Source organism: Otolemur garnettii, unplaced genomic scaffold, assembly GCF_000181295.1.
Source record: "Otolemur garnettii isolate 467f Iridium unplaced genomic scaffold, OtoGar3 scaffold00152, whole genome shotgun sequence".
Lineage (NCBI taxonomy): Eukaryota > Metazoa > Chordata > Mammalia > Primates > Galagidae > Otolemur > Otolemur garnettii.
The window spans coordinates 3252367-3271725 of record NW_003852547.1 but is presented as its reverse complement, the minus strand read 5'-3'; the positions used below and the strand labels follow the sequence as shown (position 1 = coordinate 3271725).

The 19359-nt window shown below is 51.0% G+C and overlaps 1 protein-coding gene across 2 annotated transcripts in view; it reads right to left on the bottom strand.

Annotated features, from left to right (window-relative positions):
- HIF3A (hypoxia inducible factor 3 alpha subunit) overlaps window positions 1-17173 on the bottom strand; it is a 31509-nt gene extending 14336 nt beyond the window's left edge. The window contains exons 1-9 of one of the 2 annotated variants that reach the window (XM_003799532.2): window positions 17146-17173; window positions 11263-11453; window positions 10426-10562; window positions 8471-8555; window positions 7981-8093; window positions 7366-7574; window positions 5502-5608; window positions 5197-5344; window positions 668-786 (exon numbers count right to left, since the gene is read on the bottom strand). In XM_003799532.2, the coding sequence (XP_003799580.1) occupies window positions 668-786; window positions 5197-5344; window positions 5502-5608; window positions 7366-7574; window positions 7981-8093; window positions 8471-8555; window positions 10426-10562; window positions 11263-11453; window positions 17146-17171 (1135 nt within the window). In that variant the 5' untranslated portion in view covers window positions 17172-17173. Of the gene's footprint in view, window positions 1-667; window positions 787-5196; window positions 5345-5501; window positions 5609-7365; window positions 7575-7980; window positions 8094-8470; window positions 8556-10425; window positions 10563-11262; window positions 11454-15773; window positions 15900-17145 lie in introns of those variants that run through there. The other variant, XM_003799533.1, reaches the window with a different exon arrangement.
- Between the last annotated feature and the right edge of the window lie 2186 nt (window positions 17174-19359).

The window sequence follows — 19359 nt, the reverse complement described above, 5'->3', positions numbered from 1 at the left end:
GTCTTAGAGAACTCCTGTTGCCCTGAGGGTTCCAGAAGAAGAGTCTGGGACCCCAGAAAAGCATTTGGCTATTTAGCTCTGTGAGCTTGCACATTAGGAGAAAAGGCTGGCCGGAGGCTCTTAAGGAGATGCTAAGGTACCCAGAGTGCAAGACATGGCTCAGAGCCAGCTCTGAGGCAGAAAAGGAAAGGGAATTAGCAACTGTACCCCACCAAGGAGCAGGGGCTGCCACAACAGCTTAGAGAGGGTGATGCTGTGAGGGACAGAGATAGAAGAAAGAGGGAGAAAGGAGCAAGACTTGGGATAGTGGAGATTTCTGGAAGCCAAAGAGCAATGAAGCAGGCACAGGGAAGATGCGGAATGGTGGGAGCAGTGGGGAGCCACAGGACTCAGAGCAGAGGGCGGCAGGAAGACTGTAGCAATCAGCCTACAGACACAGGAGAGGAGGGAGGACAAAGGAGAGAAAGTGTATGTGCAAAGGCCTTGATGGTCCATGAAGCCACATTCCAGGAGCTCTGAGGAAGCCATGAGGTTTGGAGGGTGAGTGAGAGGGGAGGGAGGCAGGAGTCAGGAACCACAGAGCCTGGTGAGCCATGTTAGGGCACTTGGGCTTCCTTCCAAGGGTCCTGGGGGCACAACCCCTCACAGCCCTGGCCCTGCTCCATACCAAGGCTGTCCCCAGAGTTAGGGGCATCCTTCTGAGAGGAGGCGCCCCACTGAATGGGTCTGCGAGAGTGCCGCTCCGTCTGCTCCAGGGACAGCACCATTCCGGTCTCTTCTACCCGGCTAGAGTATGGGCAGAAAGGGGATGGGAGTCAGGGAGGGTCCTGGGCCCCAGCCCAGGTAACCCCTTCAGATGATGTGCTATTAACTGGAGGATTTTTTGCAGAAAATAATTCCCCACGTTTATTTGTGTTTTACAAGGATTTGATTTCTGTTGGCAGTGTTTTATTATAAAAGCTTTTTTATTTGAGACAGGGTCTCACCGTTTCACCAGCTAAAGGGTAGTAGTGTCATCACAGCTCACTGCACCCTCAAACTCCTGGGCTCAATGGATCTTCCTGCCTCAGCCTCCTGAGTAGCTGGGACTACAGGTGCATGCCACCACACCTAGCTACCATGCCCAACCACCAATTCTATTTTTAGTAGAGATGAGGGTCTCATTCTTGTGCAGGCTGGTCTCAGACTCCAAACCTCAAGCGATCCTCCCACCTCAGCTTCCCAAAGTGCTGGGATTATAGGCCTGAGCCACCATGCCTGGCCTGTAACAGCATTTTTAAAGAAAGTTAAGTTTGTCCCTTCCCAAGCTCCCTCTGTAGAAGGAAAGACAGAAAAAAGAACTAGCATCTGGCAGAGGCTCGGTAGAGAGAAGGGAGGCTCAGGGGTGGGGGTGAGGGTGGGGGTGGGGAAGTCAGAGTGGAGACGCCTAGCAATAAACAGGCTGAAGAACTAAACATTCTCTTCATAGATATTTACTTATAAACAGATTCTTATAAATGTATTGATAAAAGATATATTTTTAACATATTTTCATTACATTACCAAATATGAAGAATTCATGGGGCTATATTTTTATGAATAAGATTTTATTTATGATGTTTCTATTCATAGATATTTTTCACATTCAAGGGAACGGATTTATAAATACATCCTTCATATGTCCCTACACCTCCCTTCACGCAGTCTTTGGCTGTGAAGACGATCCAAGTGTTCTCTGGGCAAACTGGCTTTTGGAGGGTTAGTCTGGCTAAAGACCAGGCCCTCATTATTTACATCTGCACAACACCCTACAGGACAGAATGCAGGTGGATCTGGTCTTCCTACCAGCTCTTTGACCCCTTTGCATCCTTTGCTGAACCGATCTTAGGCTGGAAACATCCCAACTTAGGCTGGACCAAAGCTACCCTCATCCCCCTGAAAAGCCTAGGAACGCACAATCACACATGTACACACACGCACACACAGGAACACTTACATATGCCTGTGTATACATGTGCCCCGTGAGCACACAGGGACAGATGTGCTCACTAGCCTCTGGACTCACATAGATGCACACACACCACATTCATTTATTCATTCCATAAATAGTACTGCCTAGTGGTTAAGAGAAAGAACTCTGTAGCCGTGATCTGAGTTCAAATCCCAGTTCTGCCACCTATGAGCTGTGTGACCTTGAACATGAATAACAAAATATATTATTAGAATTAATTTCACCTGCTTCTGTTTGCCTTTTTAACTTGGCTACTAGAAAACTCAAAATGGCATGTGTGACTGGCATTGCACTTTTTTTAGCACAGGGTTAGGTTAAATAGTGATAAGTACTAGGAAAAAAAAGCAGAGAAGGGGGTTTGCAGTTCTGAAAGGGGCACTCAAAAAGGCCTGGTTCAGCCAGGTGCTGTGGTACACACTTCGAGTCCCAGCTACTTGGGAGGCTGAAACCAGAGGAGGATCACTTGAGCCTAGGAATTCAAGGTGGCAGTGAGCTGTGACTGCCCCACTACATGCTCCAGCCTGGGTGACAGAGTCAGACGTTCTTAGGGAAAAAAAGGCCGGGCTGAACATACAATTCAATAGGATAGTTATGAATGACTTTAAATACTCTGGAGCAAAAGCAAAAGATACTGGGGGGAGACCTGGTGTGGGGGCCCAGGAAGAGGTCTCTAGGAAGTGAGGTCTGAGCTGAGACTGGATGGATGAGTGAGCATGACTCAGCAAAAAGGGGAGGAGAAAAGACAGCAGAGCATTCTGGGCAGGGGAAACTGCATGTGCAAAGGCCCTGAGGTTTGGAGAGTGAGTGAGAAGTGGAGGCAGGAGTTCCACAGGGCCTGGTGATTCATGCTGAGGCACTCAGGCTTTCTCTTAAGGATACTGGGGATCTGCAGAAAGGCACTCTGAGCAGTGCAGAGACCTGAGACATAAATTGGTTTGTATTTCAGAACACTTTCCAAATTAGTAAAAACCCCTAAGGCTTTAGAAATTGCTGTCATGTCCTATAAGATAACAAAGAAAAGCTATAATTCTAACACTGTCTTTTGTAATAATATGCTGCCCCCATCATAATGTTGACACCCCTGCATTCCTAAATGGTGAAAAACCTCTAAGATGCATGATGGGGGCTAAAAAAGCTATGATTTCACCACTATGTGCCTATTAGAATGACTAAAACTAAAACCAAACCAAAACCCCCCAAAAGTCAGACAGTAAGCAATACAGTAAAGGATGAGGAGCAACTTGGAACTCTCACATACTGCTGTGTGTATGAGAATGAACGCACAGAAATGCAGAATGTTACAGCCACTCTGGAAAACAGTTTGGCAATTTCTTAACTATGCTTATTTATTTATTTATTTATTTATTTCAGGTTTTGGCCAGGGCCAGGTTTGAACCCATCACCTCCCGTATATGGGGCCGGTGCTCTACCCCTTTGAGCTACAGGTGCTGCCTGGCAATTTCTTAAGAGGTTAAATACACACTTACCCTAGAATAGTGGTTCTCAACCTTCCTAATGCCACAACCCTTTAATATGGTTCCTCATGTTGTAGTGACCCCCATGCATGAGGAGCAGTGTCTCAGTTCCTAAGACCATCGGAAATATGTGTTTTCCGATGGTCTTAGGTGACCCCAGTGAAAGGAGAAAGGGTCATTCAAACCCCAAAGGAGTCGCAACCCACAGGTTGAAAACTGCTGCCCTAGAACCTATCCCTTCCACTCCTAGGTGTTTACCCAAAAGAAATGAAAATGTGTAATCTTGGGGAGGCGCCTGTGGCTCAATGAGTAGGGCGCTAGCCCCATATACCAAGGGTATAGGCCCCCAGCCGAATTGCAACAAAAAAATAGCCGGGCATTGTGGTGGGCGCCTGTAGTCCCAGCTACTCGGGAGGCTGAGGCAAGAGAATCGCCTAAGCCCAGGAATTAGAGGTTGCTGTGAGCTGTGACATCATAGCACTCTACCAAAGGCAATAAAGTTAGACTCTGTCTCAAAAAAAAATTTTTTTTGTATGTAATCTCACAAAATCTCGTATGACAATGTTTGTAATAGCTGTTTTGGTAACCACCCCAAATAGGAAAGCACCCAAAATCCTCCAACTGGTGAATAGATACACTGAGGTCCATTCATACCATGGAATAGTACTCACAGAGGAACTTCTGAAATAAACCACAGCATGGATGAATGATAAATGCACCACGCTAAGTAAAAGAGGTGAGACCCAGGAGTCTGCGTGATCCCCTGCATCTGACATTCTGGACAAGGCAAAACTCTAGGGTCTGAGGACAGATTGGTGGTTACCAGAAACTGGGGGCTGGGGACGGGTTTACTATGAGACAATTTGGGGGGATGATGAAACTGTTCCATAGCTTGATTGTGGTAGTGGGTATATAACTACATGCATTTGTCAAAATTCATAAAACCGTATCTCAAAAAGAAAATGGGCTATCTACAAATTACACCTCAATTTTTAAAATCAAAAAATGACCCTACAATACTTTGGACTTCTTTTTTTCTTTCTTTCTTTCTTTTTTTTTTTTTTCAGACAGAGTCTCAAGCTGTTGCCCTGGGTAGAGGGCCATGGCAGTCATAGCTCACAGACTGATAGCAACCTCAAACTCTTGGGCTCAAGCAATTCTCTTGCCTCAGTTTTTCTTTTTTGCAGTTTTTTTGGCTGGGGCCAGGTTTGAACCTACCACCTCTGGTATATGGGGCTGGCGCCCTACTCTTTGAGCCACAGGCACTACCCTTGCCTCAGTTTTTCTATTTTTAGTAGAGATGGGGTCTCGCTTCTGCTCAGGCTGGTCTCAAATCTTACTCAAGCAATCCACCTGCCTCAGCCTTCCAGAGTGCTAGGATTACAGGTATGAACCACCATGCCCAGCTGTTGCATTTTTTTTTTTTTTTTGGCTGAGGTTGGATTTGAACCCGCCACCTCTGGCATATGGGGGCAGCACCCTACCCTTTTGAGCCACAGGCACCACCCTGTTGCATTTCTTATTTTAACTTGAATGCAGTACTTTTAAATTTAACACTACACACACCCATCCACATACATGTGGACATATGGACACATACGTGTGTTCACACGGCCATACACACACTTATGCAGGATACATGCGTGCTCATGTGCACACACACGCACACACACCTGCCCAAACTTACAGACCAGACCCACAAACACTGACACCCCAACCCCTCCTGTTTACCTGATCAGGAAGTGGACACAGATGATACTCTCCGACTGGGGGCCCCGGCCCCCAGATACCACTGTGGCCTGGGTCTGAGTCCACAGGTAGCCACCACTCCGGGCCAGGAAGCGATACTGCCCTGTTACTGCCTGGCCCTTGCTCAGCACTGAGGAGGGGAATGGGGAGGGGTCAGGGGTGTAGGAGGGGCAACTGGGGACAGAAGGCTGGGGGGGCAGATTGGGAACTTGGAGAAGGTTCTCTGAAGCTTAGGGAGCTGGGGGCCATGCAGCAGCAGCTTCAGGCTAGGGAAAGGGGACACATACAGGTGTGGATGCTCTTGCTGACTGCATCTGAGTCCAGCGCATGGATGTACTCGTAGGCGGAACAGCCAATCAGGTCATCGGGACTATAGCCAGCGACCTCTGCGATCCTGGGATGGGGGTGAGGGGTGTCTCATCAGAGTACAACTGGCTGAGGTGGAGGGTGGGTGGATGGAAGGGGCAAGGTGATCCAGGGACAAAGCCAGTGAGAGGTAGAAATAGGATTGTAAGAGAGAGAGAGAAGAGTGTTGAGCTGGATAATGGTCCCAGAGATATCCTCATCCTAAGTTCCAGAACCTGTAAGTATGGTATCAAACATGGCAAAAGGGACCTTGCAGAGGTGATGAAGTTAATCTTGAGAAGGGGAGATGAGCCCAGATTGCCCAGGAGGGCCCAGTGTAGTCACAGGGGTCCTTAGAGAGAGAGACAGGTGGGCCAGAGTGTGGAAAGGAGTGGTGGAGATGGAAGTGATATGCTCTGGGATGGAAGAAGGGGCCATGGGCTAAGGAAAGCAGGTGGCCTTGAGAAGCTTGAAAAGGCCAGGACAGATTCTTCCCTGGAGCCTTCCAAAGGAACACAGCCCTATAAACTAATTATGAATTTCTGACCCCGAGAACGATGAGCTAGTGAATTTGTGTTGTTTTGAGCCACTGAGTTTGCAGTAACATGTTAACATGGCACAACAGCAACAGAGAACTGATACAAGGGGAGAGAGGGCAGAAGTGGGGGGAAGAGCAAAGAAAAGAAAGAATGAGAGAAAGTGCAAGAAATAGGAGAGGAGGAAGAGAAGGGAAGAAAGAATGAAAAGAAATAGGCTGAGTGTGGTGGCTCACACCTGTAATCCCCAGCACTTTGGGAGGCGAAGGTAGAGGGCCACTTGAGACCAGGAGTTTGAGACCAGCTGGGCAACTCAGAAAGATCCCATATCTACAAAGAATAAACTAAAAACAAATTAGCTGGAGATGGTGGTACATGCCTCTAGTTCCAGCTACTTAGGAGGCTGAGGCAGGAGGATCGCTTGAGGCCAGGAGTTTGAGGCTGCTGTGAGCTATGATTGTACCACCTCAATAGGGTGAGATCTTATCACCAAAAAAAAAAAAAGAAGAAGAAAAGAAATGACCCATAAAAGAATGAAAAGAAATAAAAAGAAATAATGATGATAATGATTAAAAATTAGCCACTTCTATCATGTTCTAGTCCTGAGTAACTCATTAAGTGCTCAGAACAACCTTACTAGGTTCTATTACAGTGGTTCTCAACCTTTCCTAATGCTGCAGCCCTTTAATACAGTTCCTGCGAGTCGCAACCCACAGGTTAAGAACTGCTGTTCTATTATGATTCCACAGGACAGATGAGGAAACTGGCACAGAGAGGTGAAGGCACTTGGCCAAGGATACACAGCCAAGACTTAAACCCAAACAGTCTGAACCCGGAGTCACCATTCCTAAGCACCACTTCAGGGTGAGGGAAAAGAAGGAAGACAGAGGAAGGTAGGGAAAAGAGGACAGAAGGAGGAGAGGGAGGGAGAAAAAGAGATGAAAGGAAGGACAGAGAAAGAATAACTGTCCTTAGACAGTCTACTAAATGCTTCCTGTGTGCTGGTCACCATACCAACTGCTTCACACAAATTGCCTCCTTTAAGAAAAAGAACAAAGGCAGATAGACACTAAGAGAAAGACTCAAAGAGAGGCAGAGAGAACCAAAGATAAAAGGACCCATAGAAAATTCAGATATAGGCAGACACAGTAAGAAAGAGAAAGAGACTGCATGCTCAACAGTGGGCCTGGGGAGGGTGGAAGGGGAAACAGCATGGGAACTTGGGAAGGAGGGAAGAGAGGGGCTGGAGGGCAGCTGGGTCTCTGCCCACCTCTCGTCACAGTAGGTGAATTTCATGTCCAGGCTGTGGCGGCTGAGAAAGGCCCCCTGGCCCAGTGGGGGCTCCAGGCTGCCTGGGTGGGGGATGGCTTCACAGATGAGCACCAGGCATTGCAAGGGAGGCTCTGAGTTGGGGCTCCCAGTTGGGGAGGTCTTCATGGGGGGCCTGTAGACTCTCATATGCCCAGAGCAGTGCAGCACCTGGGGGTCAGGAGGGGTGAGATGGGGATGTGTCTGGTTCTGGGCTACCCATGGGGCTGGAAGGCAAGGGGAACAGAGAAGAAATTCCTGAGGACTCCAGAGACTCAGCTCAGAGAGCTTAAGGACTCCCAGACTCCAACCCCAGGAAGACTCCAGGCTCAAGGGGCTGAGGAGCCCCAGCCCCGCAGAGATCCATCTTAAGAAGACTTACAAAGAACCCAGATCCCAATTCCACAGATGCCCAACCATCCTAGGTACCCTCAGGACCCACCAAACCCAGCCTGAGAGAGCCACACAGTATCTCCAGCCCAAGAGACCCCTGGACTCCAACCCCCATTGAGATCTTCAAGGGCTCAGGCCTGGGCTCAGCAGGCCCTGTGCACTCTCTGGGCCAGGCCCTGCCCACCTTCCAGGTGGCCGCCTTGAGGTTGAGGGTGCGCCCGCGGCCGGTGAGGGTGCTCTTCATGCGCAAGGAGAAGCACCGCTCGGTGGGAGCCTCTGGCTTCTTCTTGGACAGGCCTGGGGAGGGCCAGGGGTTTGGGGCAGGTCACCAGGCAGCTGCAGACAGGGCCCAGTTCTCTCCAGCATTCTGGAGAGCCACCCCTGCTTTATCCCCCAAATTGGGACCCAGAACCAGAGAGGGTCCTCCAGGGGTACAATGTGTCCCCCATAGACCTGCAGGGCAGGGACATATCCCCTGAGCCCCCAGGACAGGGCTCCATCCTCTCAGAACCTGAGGCCGGGCTATGTCCCCTAAGTCCCCAGGGGTAGACCTATTTCTCTTCTTCCTGCTCCCTTTACCCTGGTGTTCCAGAGAAAGAAGGGATATGCTGAGGGAGGGGTAGAGCCTCAGTTTCCTCCTCTGTAAAATAGAGAGAGGCCTCCAAGGAACTCACTCTGCTGGGGGGTCAGGGCGTCCTGAAGCTCCTCTTGGTCACAGGGATGGATGAAATCAAAGATACTGTGTCCAATAAGTTCCAGCTGCCAGGAGACCCAGGCAGAGCTGGTGAATTGGATCTCTGACCCGTCTCCTCCCTACCACCCGCATCCCCTTGCCTGGATTACTTCACCAGTCTCCCCGTGTGTTCATTCATTCATTCATTCACTAAGCAACCATTTATTCAATACCTACCATCTGCCAGGCTCTCTTCTAAATGGTGTGGACACATCAGTGACCTCATATATAAATCCCTACCTGGCAAAGCTTATTGGCTAGTGGGGGGAGACTGATAGTAAACAAAAGAACATATATTAACAAAATTATAAGTAACATGATGAAAACAAAAGTAGGGTAAGGTGATGCAATAATAGGATGCTACTTTAAAAAGGCAGTTTCTTTGAGGGGGTGACATTTAAAAAAATTGTTGAACAAAGCAAGTGAGGTGGCCTTATGGCTCCCCGGAGCATTCTAAGAAGAAGGACTAGCCAGCCCTGAGATGAGACCCCATTCAAATAATGCCTCTTTGGCAAGCCAAAAATGCAACTGCTCATCTCAACTTAGGAAATGAGGCTGGTGCTGGGTAGAAGGGAGAAAGATAACGGGGGACTTTTATTGGCTCGCAATGTGTGTAGTGCTGGTGACAGCGAATGGGGGAAGAGTGAGATCTTGCTCTTCTGACAGCACCTCTTTAGCTGGATTCACACCCTGCCTTGCCACTTCCTAGAGTTGGGACCTTGGGACATTCACCTCTCTGAATCCAAAAGCTCACATCAACAGAAATTGGTACCAGAGGTGAGGCAGGGAAAAGGAAGAGATGCCAACTATATGGCACCCATTTATGTGAAATAGAAAAACGAATGGGAACTTTCTCCTGGAGCCTGCTATAAGGATTAATTGAAGTTAGTTCTACTTCCTAAATGTGCCTTGTTTTTTATTTTCTCATCCCATGGCATCTGTCCCTATGCATCTTCTGCCACCTGAGACTGGCACCCATCCTTGATCTCCCAAGCTCTAGTCTCATTGTTTCCGATTCTATCTCCAGGCAGCACCTAGAGGGATCTTTCAAAAATGCAAATTTGATTCTACCTCTCTGGCATAACCTCTCCACTGCTTAAAATCTTTCCATAGCTCCCCAGGGCCCTGGAGAGAAACTTTCTAGTTTAGACCTAAATGGTCGAACCCCTACTGACCTCTCTAGGTTTATCTCTCTCAACTGCTCCCATTGCATTCTGCAACTAGCCAGGATAAACTTTATTTCCCCAAAGCACTCTGCTTCACCCACCTGTGAGCCATTGTCTGTTCTGTTCCCTTGGTCATGTACATATTCCTGATCTTTACCAGTCTCATCCCCTCCCCATACCCACCCCACTCCCAGAGTATAGTGGCATCATCAAACTCAAACTCCTGGGCTCAAGTGACTTTCCTGCCTCAGTCTCCTCAGTAGCTGGGACTACAGGCACATGCCACCATGCCTGGCTAATTTTTCTATTTTTGGTAGAGACACAGACTCACTCTTGCTCAGGCTGGTCTCTAACTCCTGAGCTTAGGCGATCCTCCCACCTCAGTCTCCCAGAGTGCCAGAGTGCTAGGATTACAGGTGTGAACTACCACACCCAGACCCCATATCCTCTTGACTAGCTCTGACCTTCAGGCTTCAGCTCAGATGTACTTTCCTATGGGAAGCACTCAATCCCCCTACCCCCAAGGCTGGGTCAGGTACCCCACTCCCTTCCCTGGACTCCCACACTGTCCCATTCCAGCACTGACCATTCCAGGTCTTCCTTTCTGATGACACACCTATCTCCCCTCTATACTTTGAATTCCATAAAGGCAGGGGCACTGCCCTGGTCACCACTGTATCCCCAGCATCACCAGCTCAGGGCCAGGCACAGAGCAGGCATCTCCTCTCACCTGACTGAGGCCCAGGTGTTTGCTGACATTCTCTGACAGGTAAGCCATGTCTCCCTCCATGGTGAGCACCATGACGAAGCCCTCCAAGGCCTTCAGGTAGCAGGCATCCAGTGGCTCTCCCACCTGGTTCCACTCTCCTGTGCCCGGGGCAAGGGAGGGGGTAGAGGCGTCTCTAGTCAGGTATAGGCTTACCCAGGCTACCCCCACTGTGCCTCATTGAGAAAAACTTACAGTTCCCCCCAGGTAACAGGGGCACATCCTAGTGACTGGGAGTACCAAGGAAGAGGGCAGGACCACCAAGCGTTGGAATTAGGAGCAGGGTCTCCCAAGGAACAGAATTCTAAGGATATGGTCCTTCCAGGAACACAGAAGGGCTACTAAGCGAATAAGTGATAGAACTAGAGGGGAGGAGAGGGGAAGAGGTACTCTCAAATCAGTAACGAAAAATTGAACAGCCCTGGGGTATTTATTATAAGAGGGCAGGGTCTATCGGAAAGATTTTATAGGGGACCAAATCCTAAGGCTTGAGAAAGGGCCTGAGGGAGTTAGCGGGCCTCACTTAGAGTCCTAAGGAGGCGGGTCCTCCCAAAGGCACACTCCAGGGGGCGGGGCCACACTGGCGAAAGCCTCTAAGGGGGTGGGGCTCCAGTGGGTCCGGAACTCGAAGGGGGCGGAGCCTCTCCAGGGAAATAGTTCCAGTGGGGTGGGGCTCCACCGGGAAAACGTCACTAGGAGGCGGTGACCGGATAAGACTTCCTGTTGGCGAGGAGTCTCTGAGACGTAACTTTCGGTGGGCGGGGCCTTGTCCGGGAGGGAATTCCCGAGTGCGGGGCTCACCAGCAGTGCAGAGGCGGTGCATGCGCAGGTAGCTGATGGTGAGGCGCATGATAGAGGCCTTGTCCAGGTGGGCGCTGACGCCGCGCGCGAAGGGCAGCGTGTGCGCCAGCTGGTACAGCACCTCGGTCTCCTGGCTGCGCCGACTGCGGGCTGCATCCCGGGACTTTTCCTTGCGCAGCTCCGTGCTCGACCTGAGGGCAAGAGCCGCATTCACCGTGGCGTCCCGGAAAAGGAAAGTGGTGGACTGGACGTGCCAAATGGGGCCGGTGCTCATTGAGGACAGGACTGCGACTGTGCAGCCCTCTTTGTGTGGCTCCTGCGAGTTCATGACGCTACCAGTGTCTGGGAGGGTTACACTTTAGAGCCCCACCTAGCCCGGATTTTACCTGTTTCCAAGCCAGCCCATGCTGCCCTCCTGGCGCCTAGCTTCTCTCCGAAGTGTTGCTCTGTCCCCTCCCTGATTTACCTGCGGGGGACGCCTAAGTGACAGGGAGGCCTCCTGCTGGGAGGGGGCTGGCCTAGCTGGCCTGGGGCCGGGGTAGGGAAGGAGCTTGAGGCAGAAGTCCGAAGCTTTCCAGGCCCCCTGCCCAGCAGCCTCCCAGAATCCCCTCCTCTGCCCTTTCCTCCCAGCTTAGCTGAGTATTCATGATCTAGGAACATAGATCTCAAAGTCTACCCGGCACTAGGAGGGCCAGGGACCCAGCAGGGTGACACAGCAAACCAACCTGTTCTGTCCAGCCAACAGCTTACAACTCACTCGAGCCTGTAATCCACTTCAAATACCTCATTTTGTGTGTGTGGTTTAAAAGAACAAGTATCTATTTGTCAGAAATAACTGCTCCTTATCCAGCATTTTACTGTCAGACCCTGGGCCAAGAGTGAAACTTTTAACCCATTTAATGTTCCGACAGCCCTAAAGGTGAGTTAATGGCATTCCCATTGAACAGAAGAGGAAATCGAGGCAGAGAGAGGTGCAGGCTTGCTCATAAATAGTGAAGCCAGGGTCTAAAAACTGGTCTGCCCAAACTCTTAGATCAAGCATCCTCAAACTACAGCCCATGGGCCACATGCGGGCGCCTAGGACATTTATCCGGCCCTTGCCGCTGCTGCCTGTCCTGCTTAGCAGAGGACTCCTCCCGGGGCCCAGTCCAGCCCTCCAGCGGTCTGAGGGACAGTGAACTGGCCCCCTGTTTAAAAAGTTTGAGGACTTCTGTAGATTTTCACTGTCTCTCTGGCCCTGATTTATGTCCAGGTTTTGGCAACACTCGCTGTTTCTGCAACTGTCTTCCAATCAAACTCCTCTAGGTCTGTCTGAACCCAAAGTCTCTATACTATCATTTCTGAATAAAAAGTACAGGGTGCAAGTATAGTACATGGTATAGTCTTATCTATGTTTATAATATTAGTAAAAACCATTAGAAGTAAGCAGTTGTCATTTGCTAAACATTTGTGTGTCTGACATTGTGCTATGTATTCTGCCCATGTGAACTCATACAATCCAAGAGGAAGACATTTTAAATCACCACTTTACAAAGGGGAAATCCAGCCTCTGGAAAGTGAAGTCCTTTGCCCAAGAAGTTACAAAGCCAGTAACTGGCGGAGCTGGGATAAGAATCAGGGTGGTAAGGTTCCAAACCCCTCAGCCTTTTCTGTAATCCCCTTCTGGAGACCTATCCCAGGGAAGCAGAAACTCTAGGAGGGCAGGCTGTTCCTTCCTCAATTCAGAGGAACAAAAGCAGCTTCTAGGGTGGTATTAACTTCAGCCCCAGGTGGGAGACCTGGAACTCCACCCCCAGGGAGAGGGGAGGAGATTTCCCACCTGGATGCAGGGTGGGGGAAAGGCCTCAGTGCAGCAGGGTAGGAGGCACAGAAGGAAGCAGACTTCGTGGAGGGTTGAAGGGGTGAGAAATCCCCCCATCCTCTGCCTCGTGGTTGGTGGGGGCAGAGGCCTCAGTCCTGCCTGCCCCAGAGGACATTCTGTTCCAGCCCTGTTTGTCTTCCTGCCCAGAGGGTGGGGGTGGGCGGGCCTCCCTGAGCTGGGGGCCCAGACAGAGGGAACAGGGAGTGGGAACAGGCACTGCCAGGGCCCCACCTCCCAGGCAGCTGGGCTCTGTAATCCTTTCTTCATGGCAGGGCTGCTTCCTTCAGCCAGCTGGAAGCTGCAGGGGGACCCTCCTTCCAGTTCCCAGTCTATTCTCAAAACATTCTAACATCTCTTCACAGGAAACGTGGGCCTTTCTGGTTAAACAGAGTGTGGGGCTAGTTCCTCTGGTTCAGGGTTCTAGTCCATTAATTATCAGCTGTGTGACTTTGGACACATTGCACAGCCTCCCTGAACATAGTAACAGCACCTACATCATTGGATTGTTTTGAAGTTTAAATGAGTTAATATATGTCAAGGAATCAGAAAAAACGGCCTTAGCAATTGGTTAGTGCTATAAAGGCTAAACTTACTATCCTCCCTTTGTGCACATCAAGGATGGAAAGCTCAGGCTTGGGAGCCTCTTAGGTTCTAGAGTTGCCTATGGGCTGTGATGGTGACCCCATAATGTGACATATGTGTACAATTACATGGTTAAGGCCATATACAGTGGCTCACTCATAATCCTAGCACTCTGGGAAGCTGAAGCGGGTGGATCGGTTGAGCTCAGGAGTTCGAGACCAGCCTAAGCAAGAGTGAGACTCTGTCTCAGCTGGGCATAGTGGCTGGTGGCAGTAGCCCCAGCTACTCAGGAGGCTGAGGCAAGAGGACTGCTTGAACCCAGGAGTTCGAGGTTGCTGTGAGCTAGGCAGACACCATGACACTCTAGCCTGGGCAACGGAGTGAGACAATGTCCCCCCCCCCAATTTTTTTTTGGCTTGGCGCCTGTGGCTCAAGTGGCTAAGGCGCCAGCCACATACACCTAAGGTGGTGGGTTCGAATCCAGCCTGGGCCCACCAAACAATGACAGCTGCAACCAAAAAATAGCCGGGCATTGTGGCGGGTGCCTGTGGTCCCAGCTACTTGGAAGGCTGAGGCAGGAGACTCGCTTGAGCACAGGAGTTGGAGGTTCCTGTGAGCTATGATGCCATGGCACTCTACCCAGGGGGACAGCCTGAGGCTCTGTCTCAAAAAAAAAAAAAAATTTTTTTTTTTAAATAATTACGTGGTTTTTACACAAGCACCTTGGGAGGACTAAATAATAGTAATAGTAATAATAGTAACATTGTTGGTGTATTGAACACACATGGAGCTAGAGACTCCATTAAATCCTTATAACACTCCTCAGAGCAGAAGTAGATCACTCTCTTTGTATACAGGCAGAAACTGAGGTTTGGAGCAATGGCAGCCCTGCATACCCAGGGGTAATCTGTGCTCACCCAATTCTCAGTTAATCCAACCATGTACCTGCTATTACTGTCCCATTTTCTGATGAGGAAACAGGCCCAAGGAGGTGAAGGAACATGCCTGAGGCCACACAGCTTTCAAAAGCAGAGGAAGGATTCAAGCCACTGTCTACTTCCTCCTGGAAGTCTGGGTTGATCTCAGTTTACTGCCTATCTACCTACTGGGTATCCCGCCTCCCAGGTCTGTTTCCTCTCTGGTTCCTCACCTTGATCTGGGAGGGGGTAGGGAAGGGATGACCCTTATTTTCCAGGATATGAAACTAAGGCTCAGAGAGGCAGCTGCTAACACGAGGCCATATAGCCAGGAGGTGGGTAAGCTGGGATTTGAACCCAGACTTTGGGGCCTCTGCTCTTGGAAGATGTGGCCACCACTCAAGGGGCCCCTGCCCTGCCCCTCCTTTGCCAGGTGGCCTCAGTCCCTTCCCCTGTCCTACCCTTGCTGCCTACTGATCCCTGATCTCCCCAGCTGGCCCCATGCCCAGACCTGGTCCAGCCCCTTGGCACTCTGCCCAGCTCAGGACGTGCAGCTGGAACCCTGCCACCCTTCCTCTGTGTTCCATCCCAGAACAAGGGGCGGGGCCATGGCCCAGAGGCCTCAGGGTGAGGCCTGGGAAAGGGGAGGGGGCCCAGCACCCCCTAACCCAACCAGGAGGGACAGAAGCCCACCTCTTCCCTGCCCTGAAGGACTTGCCCCCCATAAGCAACAGCAAGATGAAAGTGGAGAGACTGCCCCACATTCAGGGGTGCTTCTGGGCCTCTCTCTTCAGATACTCAACTGGCTATTGGGGCTCTTGCAAAAAGTGGAGGATCTAGAGGTGGGGGCTTAGGTCATACCTCGGCAAGGACTGAGAGGCCCAGAGGCAGGGTTTCAGTTTGAGAAGGGACTCGGGTGGGGCCAGGAGCAGTCTCTCTTCCCCAGATTCTTCTTGTGCCCAAGGACGTGGTAATCCAGTGGCGGTGCCCATCCCTAAAGTTTTGTATTCTCTGGGAACCCTTCTCCGGTGCTCACTTAGGGTCGTATACCCATCAAGGACTTACAAGAACACCCTTGCTCACAGTGGGATGGCAGAGAGTCCAAACTGGAAGAAGAAAAAGGGGCAAAGAGATGTGGGGGACCCACTCACCATCACCCAGGCCCCCTCTGGCTGAAATGCCATCCTAGGGGCTCAGGAAGAAACAGAGCATGGTCAGGATCTGGGTGCGAATTATGAGTGGGTGGTGTGCAGAAGTGAGATGACACCACAGGAAAGGGCTGGCCATGAGTGAGGTGGGGAGCACCCCAGCTCCTCGGGAGGGGCCCACACACAGCCAGGAGGGGGTGCTGGGAGGTGGGGCTACGCCTGGCCCAGAAGGGGTGGGATACAGTTCCCTGGCCTGCTCAGAGCCAGGGACTGGAATAGAATGAGGGGGGCAGAGTTAGGGGGGGCAGTAAAAACAGGGGTGTGGAAGGATCCAATCAGACCTGCGAATCCAGGGAGGGAAGGGGGTGAGCTTGACTGGATGCCTCAGATTGGACCAGGAAAACCAATGACTTGGGTCATTTTCTGGGGTCCCATGAGAACATAGCCAGATAGGACCTTCTGGCAGTGGTTCCAGAGCACAGGTTCCCTTCTGCCCTAGCAGCTCTGCACCTGCTGGGAGGTGAACCCAGGAACCCACCCTCTGCTCAGGATGAGCCAGCTGAGCACTGTGCAAGGGTCTCCCATGATAGTCTCTCACATGGAGGCAGGCACAGCCCACACTAAATGGGGTCTCCCCAAAGTAAGGCTTGAATGCCCCCTCCCATCCTTCAGTAAATGGGACTGGGTGGGGGTAGAGGAGTGAGACAAAGGGCCAGACTTTGGGAATTGGGTCAACCTTGTTACCCTTTTATTTAAGGGGGTGACTCTACCTTTTAAAAGGCTACAGAAAGGTCCCAGGCAGCTTCTGAAAGGGGGCACTTTCTGCTCATTTTAAGGTAAACTCAAAGTTTGGGAGACTGTGTCAAGAAGGCTAAACCAAAGGAATCTTTCTGCTCTTGAACTCAGGAGATGAATGCCATTCCAAGGGACTCCTATATCTGGGAAGGCTCAATTTGGGGGTATCTCATATTTCCTAGGATCCCAAGGTTCTGGTGGCAAAGAACAACCTCAATCCTGTGGGTTTGGAGGCCAGGGGTATCAATGTGTGTTGGGAAAATACCTCCAAGAAGCCCGGAGACTACTCAAATGCAACTACCCCTAGATCCATAACCTAACTCAGGCGGGGAAGTGAGCCTGGGTTAGCAGGAAACCCCGAAACCACTACTGACGAGACAAGTGGGGTAGCAGGGGACTTGGAGAAATCCTCCATCCCTACAGTCCCCTAGGGTGGAGGGTGTGGCAGGGATGTTCCTCTAACTGCGCCCCCCGGATTGTCCTTGCCTCACTCCAGCGCACTCCTCCACCACCCAGCTCAGGGGTCTCCAGGAGGAGAGCCCCCCCAAAGCCTATCATTCTTGCCCCCGAACCCAAGTACCTTGCGCGCTGCAGCCCCAGCGCCATGGCTCGCGGGTCGCCGCTCCTGAGCCCTTAGAGGCCCCCAGCCCCCTCCCCTGGCCCTGTGAGCCCCCTCCTCAGCTCCTCCCTCCGCCACCTGGTTGGCTGAGCTGCGTCCAATCCGGGGCTCTGGTTGGGCGACGGGTCTGTCACTCCCGAGAAGAAGGTGGAACCAGAGGAACAGACTTGGAACTCCAGGAGGAGTGGGGGACACCAGTAATGGACACCCCCTCCCCCAGCCACGCCCCTTACAGCAGACTTTTCCTGCGGTGTGGTACGCACCGTCAGTGGGCTGTGCCTTCTGTCGCCCAAGCCTCTGAAGTTCCAACACCAATACTCTCTGACCCTACCCTGTCACTCTACTCCCTACCCCAGCCCCCGCCCTCTAACCTTCACCCTCGTCTAGCCTCTCCATTTCCTACCCGCTTTCGGGGACCTCCGACCTCCAATCCCACCCCTTCCAACCCCCAAGCCTTACGTCCTCCGGCGCCCAGCCGCCCCTGGTCCTCATTCGCTGAGTCCCCTCTTGCCCTCTCTATGCCTCACCCCCCAATCCAGTTCAACAGCCCCTCGCACTCTGGGTCCCAACGCTCTCTCTCGGTCTCCAGCCCCTTCCTGCCGCCCCCGTCCGGATCTTTGCCGGTCCCGTTCCCCAACTCGCCCCATTCGTCCAGTCTGGCGCCCTCTGCACTCCAGCCCACCGTCTCTCTAACTCCTTTTTCACTTTCCCACCGATGAATAATTAAGTTTATGTCAAGAAAATCTGTTTTAATTCAGTCACACTCCTTTTTAAAGAGAGCAGAGAAATGGTATCTTTTTACCGGTCAAGTAAGGAGGGAGTACAAAGTTAATTAGGGAGGGGAGGTGATTGCAGTACACATGGCTAAGGAACTCCGGGGGTGTGGGGGTGTGTGTGTGTGTGTGTGTGTGTGTGTGTGTGTAGTGCGCTTGCGCAGAGGGGGCTGCTAATCAACAGCATATTGGACCAATATTCTGGATTCGGCCTCAGGCAGGAAGTTAAGTCACTATAGGTGACGCCTACAACAGAAGTAGCCTTGCTGATCTTTGACCTCTCAGGCAAGTACAATCACAATCTCAGGGCCTTTGCACAAGCTGTTCTGTCACTTAGAACACTCTTCCCCCAGAAATCCACACAGCTCTCCACCTCACCCCAGTATCCCACTGACTTTTCTTTTGGGAACCCATTTTTCTTCCTTCTCAGTCTATTTAATTTGAATAGGACTGGCATAGAAGCCCTGCCCTCACCAACTCCGAGGATGTACATAGGATCTGGATCTAGCCAGTTTGTTCTGTTTCCTTGGCCGCAGTGATTGGTCCCACAAAGGAATGTAACCTAACTCAGCCCCATGAGAACAAACCCCAAGACATTGCTGCAACTATCAAGACAGAGGTTTTCTATTTCTTCTGGAGTTGCCAACTTGGAGCTGGAAGGGCTCTCACTGATACAAAGAAAGAGTCTTTATGAGATGAGGTTGAAGATAGAGGAGAGCAGAAATGAACAATTGTAAAAGTCTTAATGCCAGGATTTGGATGCCTGGATTTAGCCATACCTGAACTCCATAAATTTTTTTGAGACAAAGTCTCACTTTGTCACCCCCAGTAGAGTGCCAGGTCATAGCTCACAGGAACCCCAAACTCTTGGGCGCAAGCCATCCTCTTGCTCAGTTTCCTGAGTAGCTGGGACAACAGGCACCCATCATAATGCCCAGCTATTTTTAGAGATGGGGTCTCATTCTTGCCCTGGCTGGTCTTGAATTCCTGAGCTCAAGCAATCCACCCACCTCAGCCTCCCAGGGTGCTAGGATTACAGCTGTGAGCCACCACATTGGCCTAACTCCATCCAATTTAATCTTGGACTTTCATGAGAACCATAATGGATTTTTGGCTGTTGCTAAATGTTGCTTTATTTATTTTTGCTTTATTTACTTTATGCTTAGGTTAGTTTAAATGGGTGTAGCTCTCAATCCTCAGCGTGGAGGCATGTGGGGTATGAGAAAAAGAGAGGCCTGAATTAGAAAAGGCAGCAGGGGAAGCAGTGTTCTTAGGATTGCTCAGGGTTCGGGTAAAGAAATGAAGTACAAGAAGTGATTAAGGGCTGGGCGCTTGTGGCTCAAGCGGCCAAGGCGCCAGCCACATACACCTAAGGTGGCAGGTTTGAATCCCCAGCCCGGGC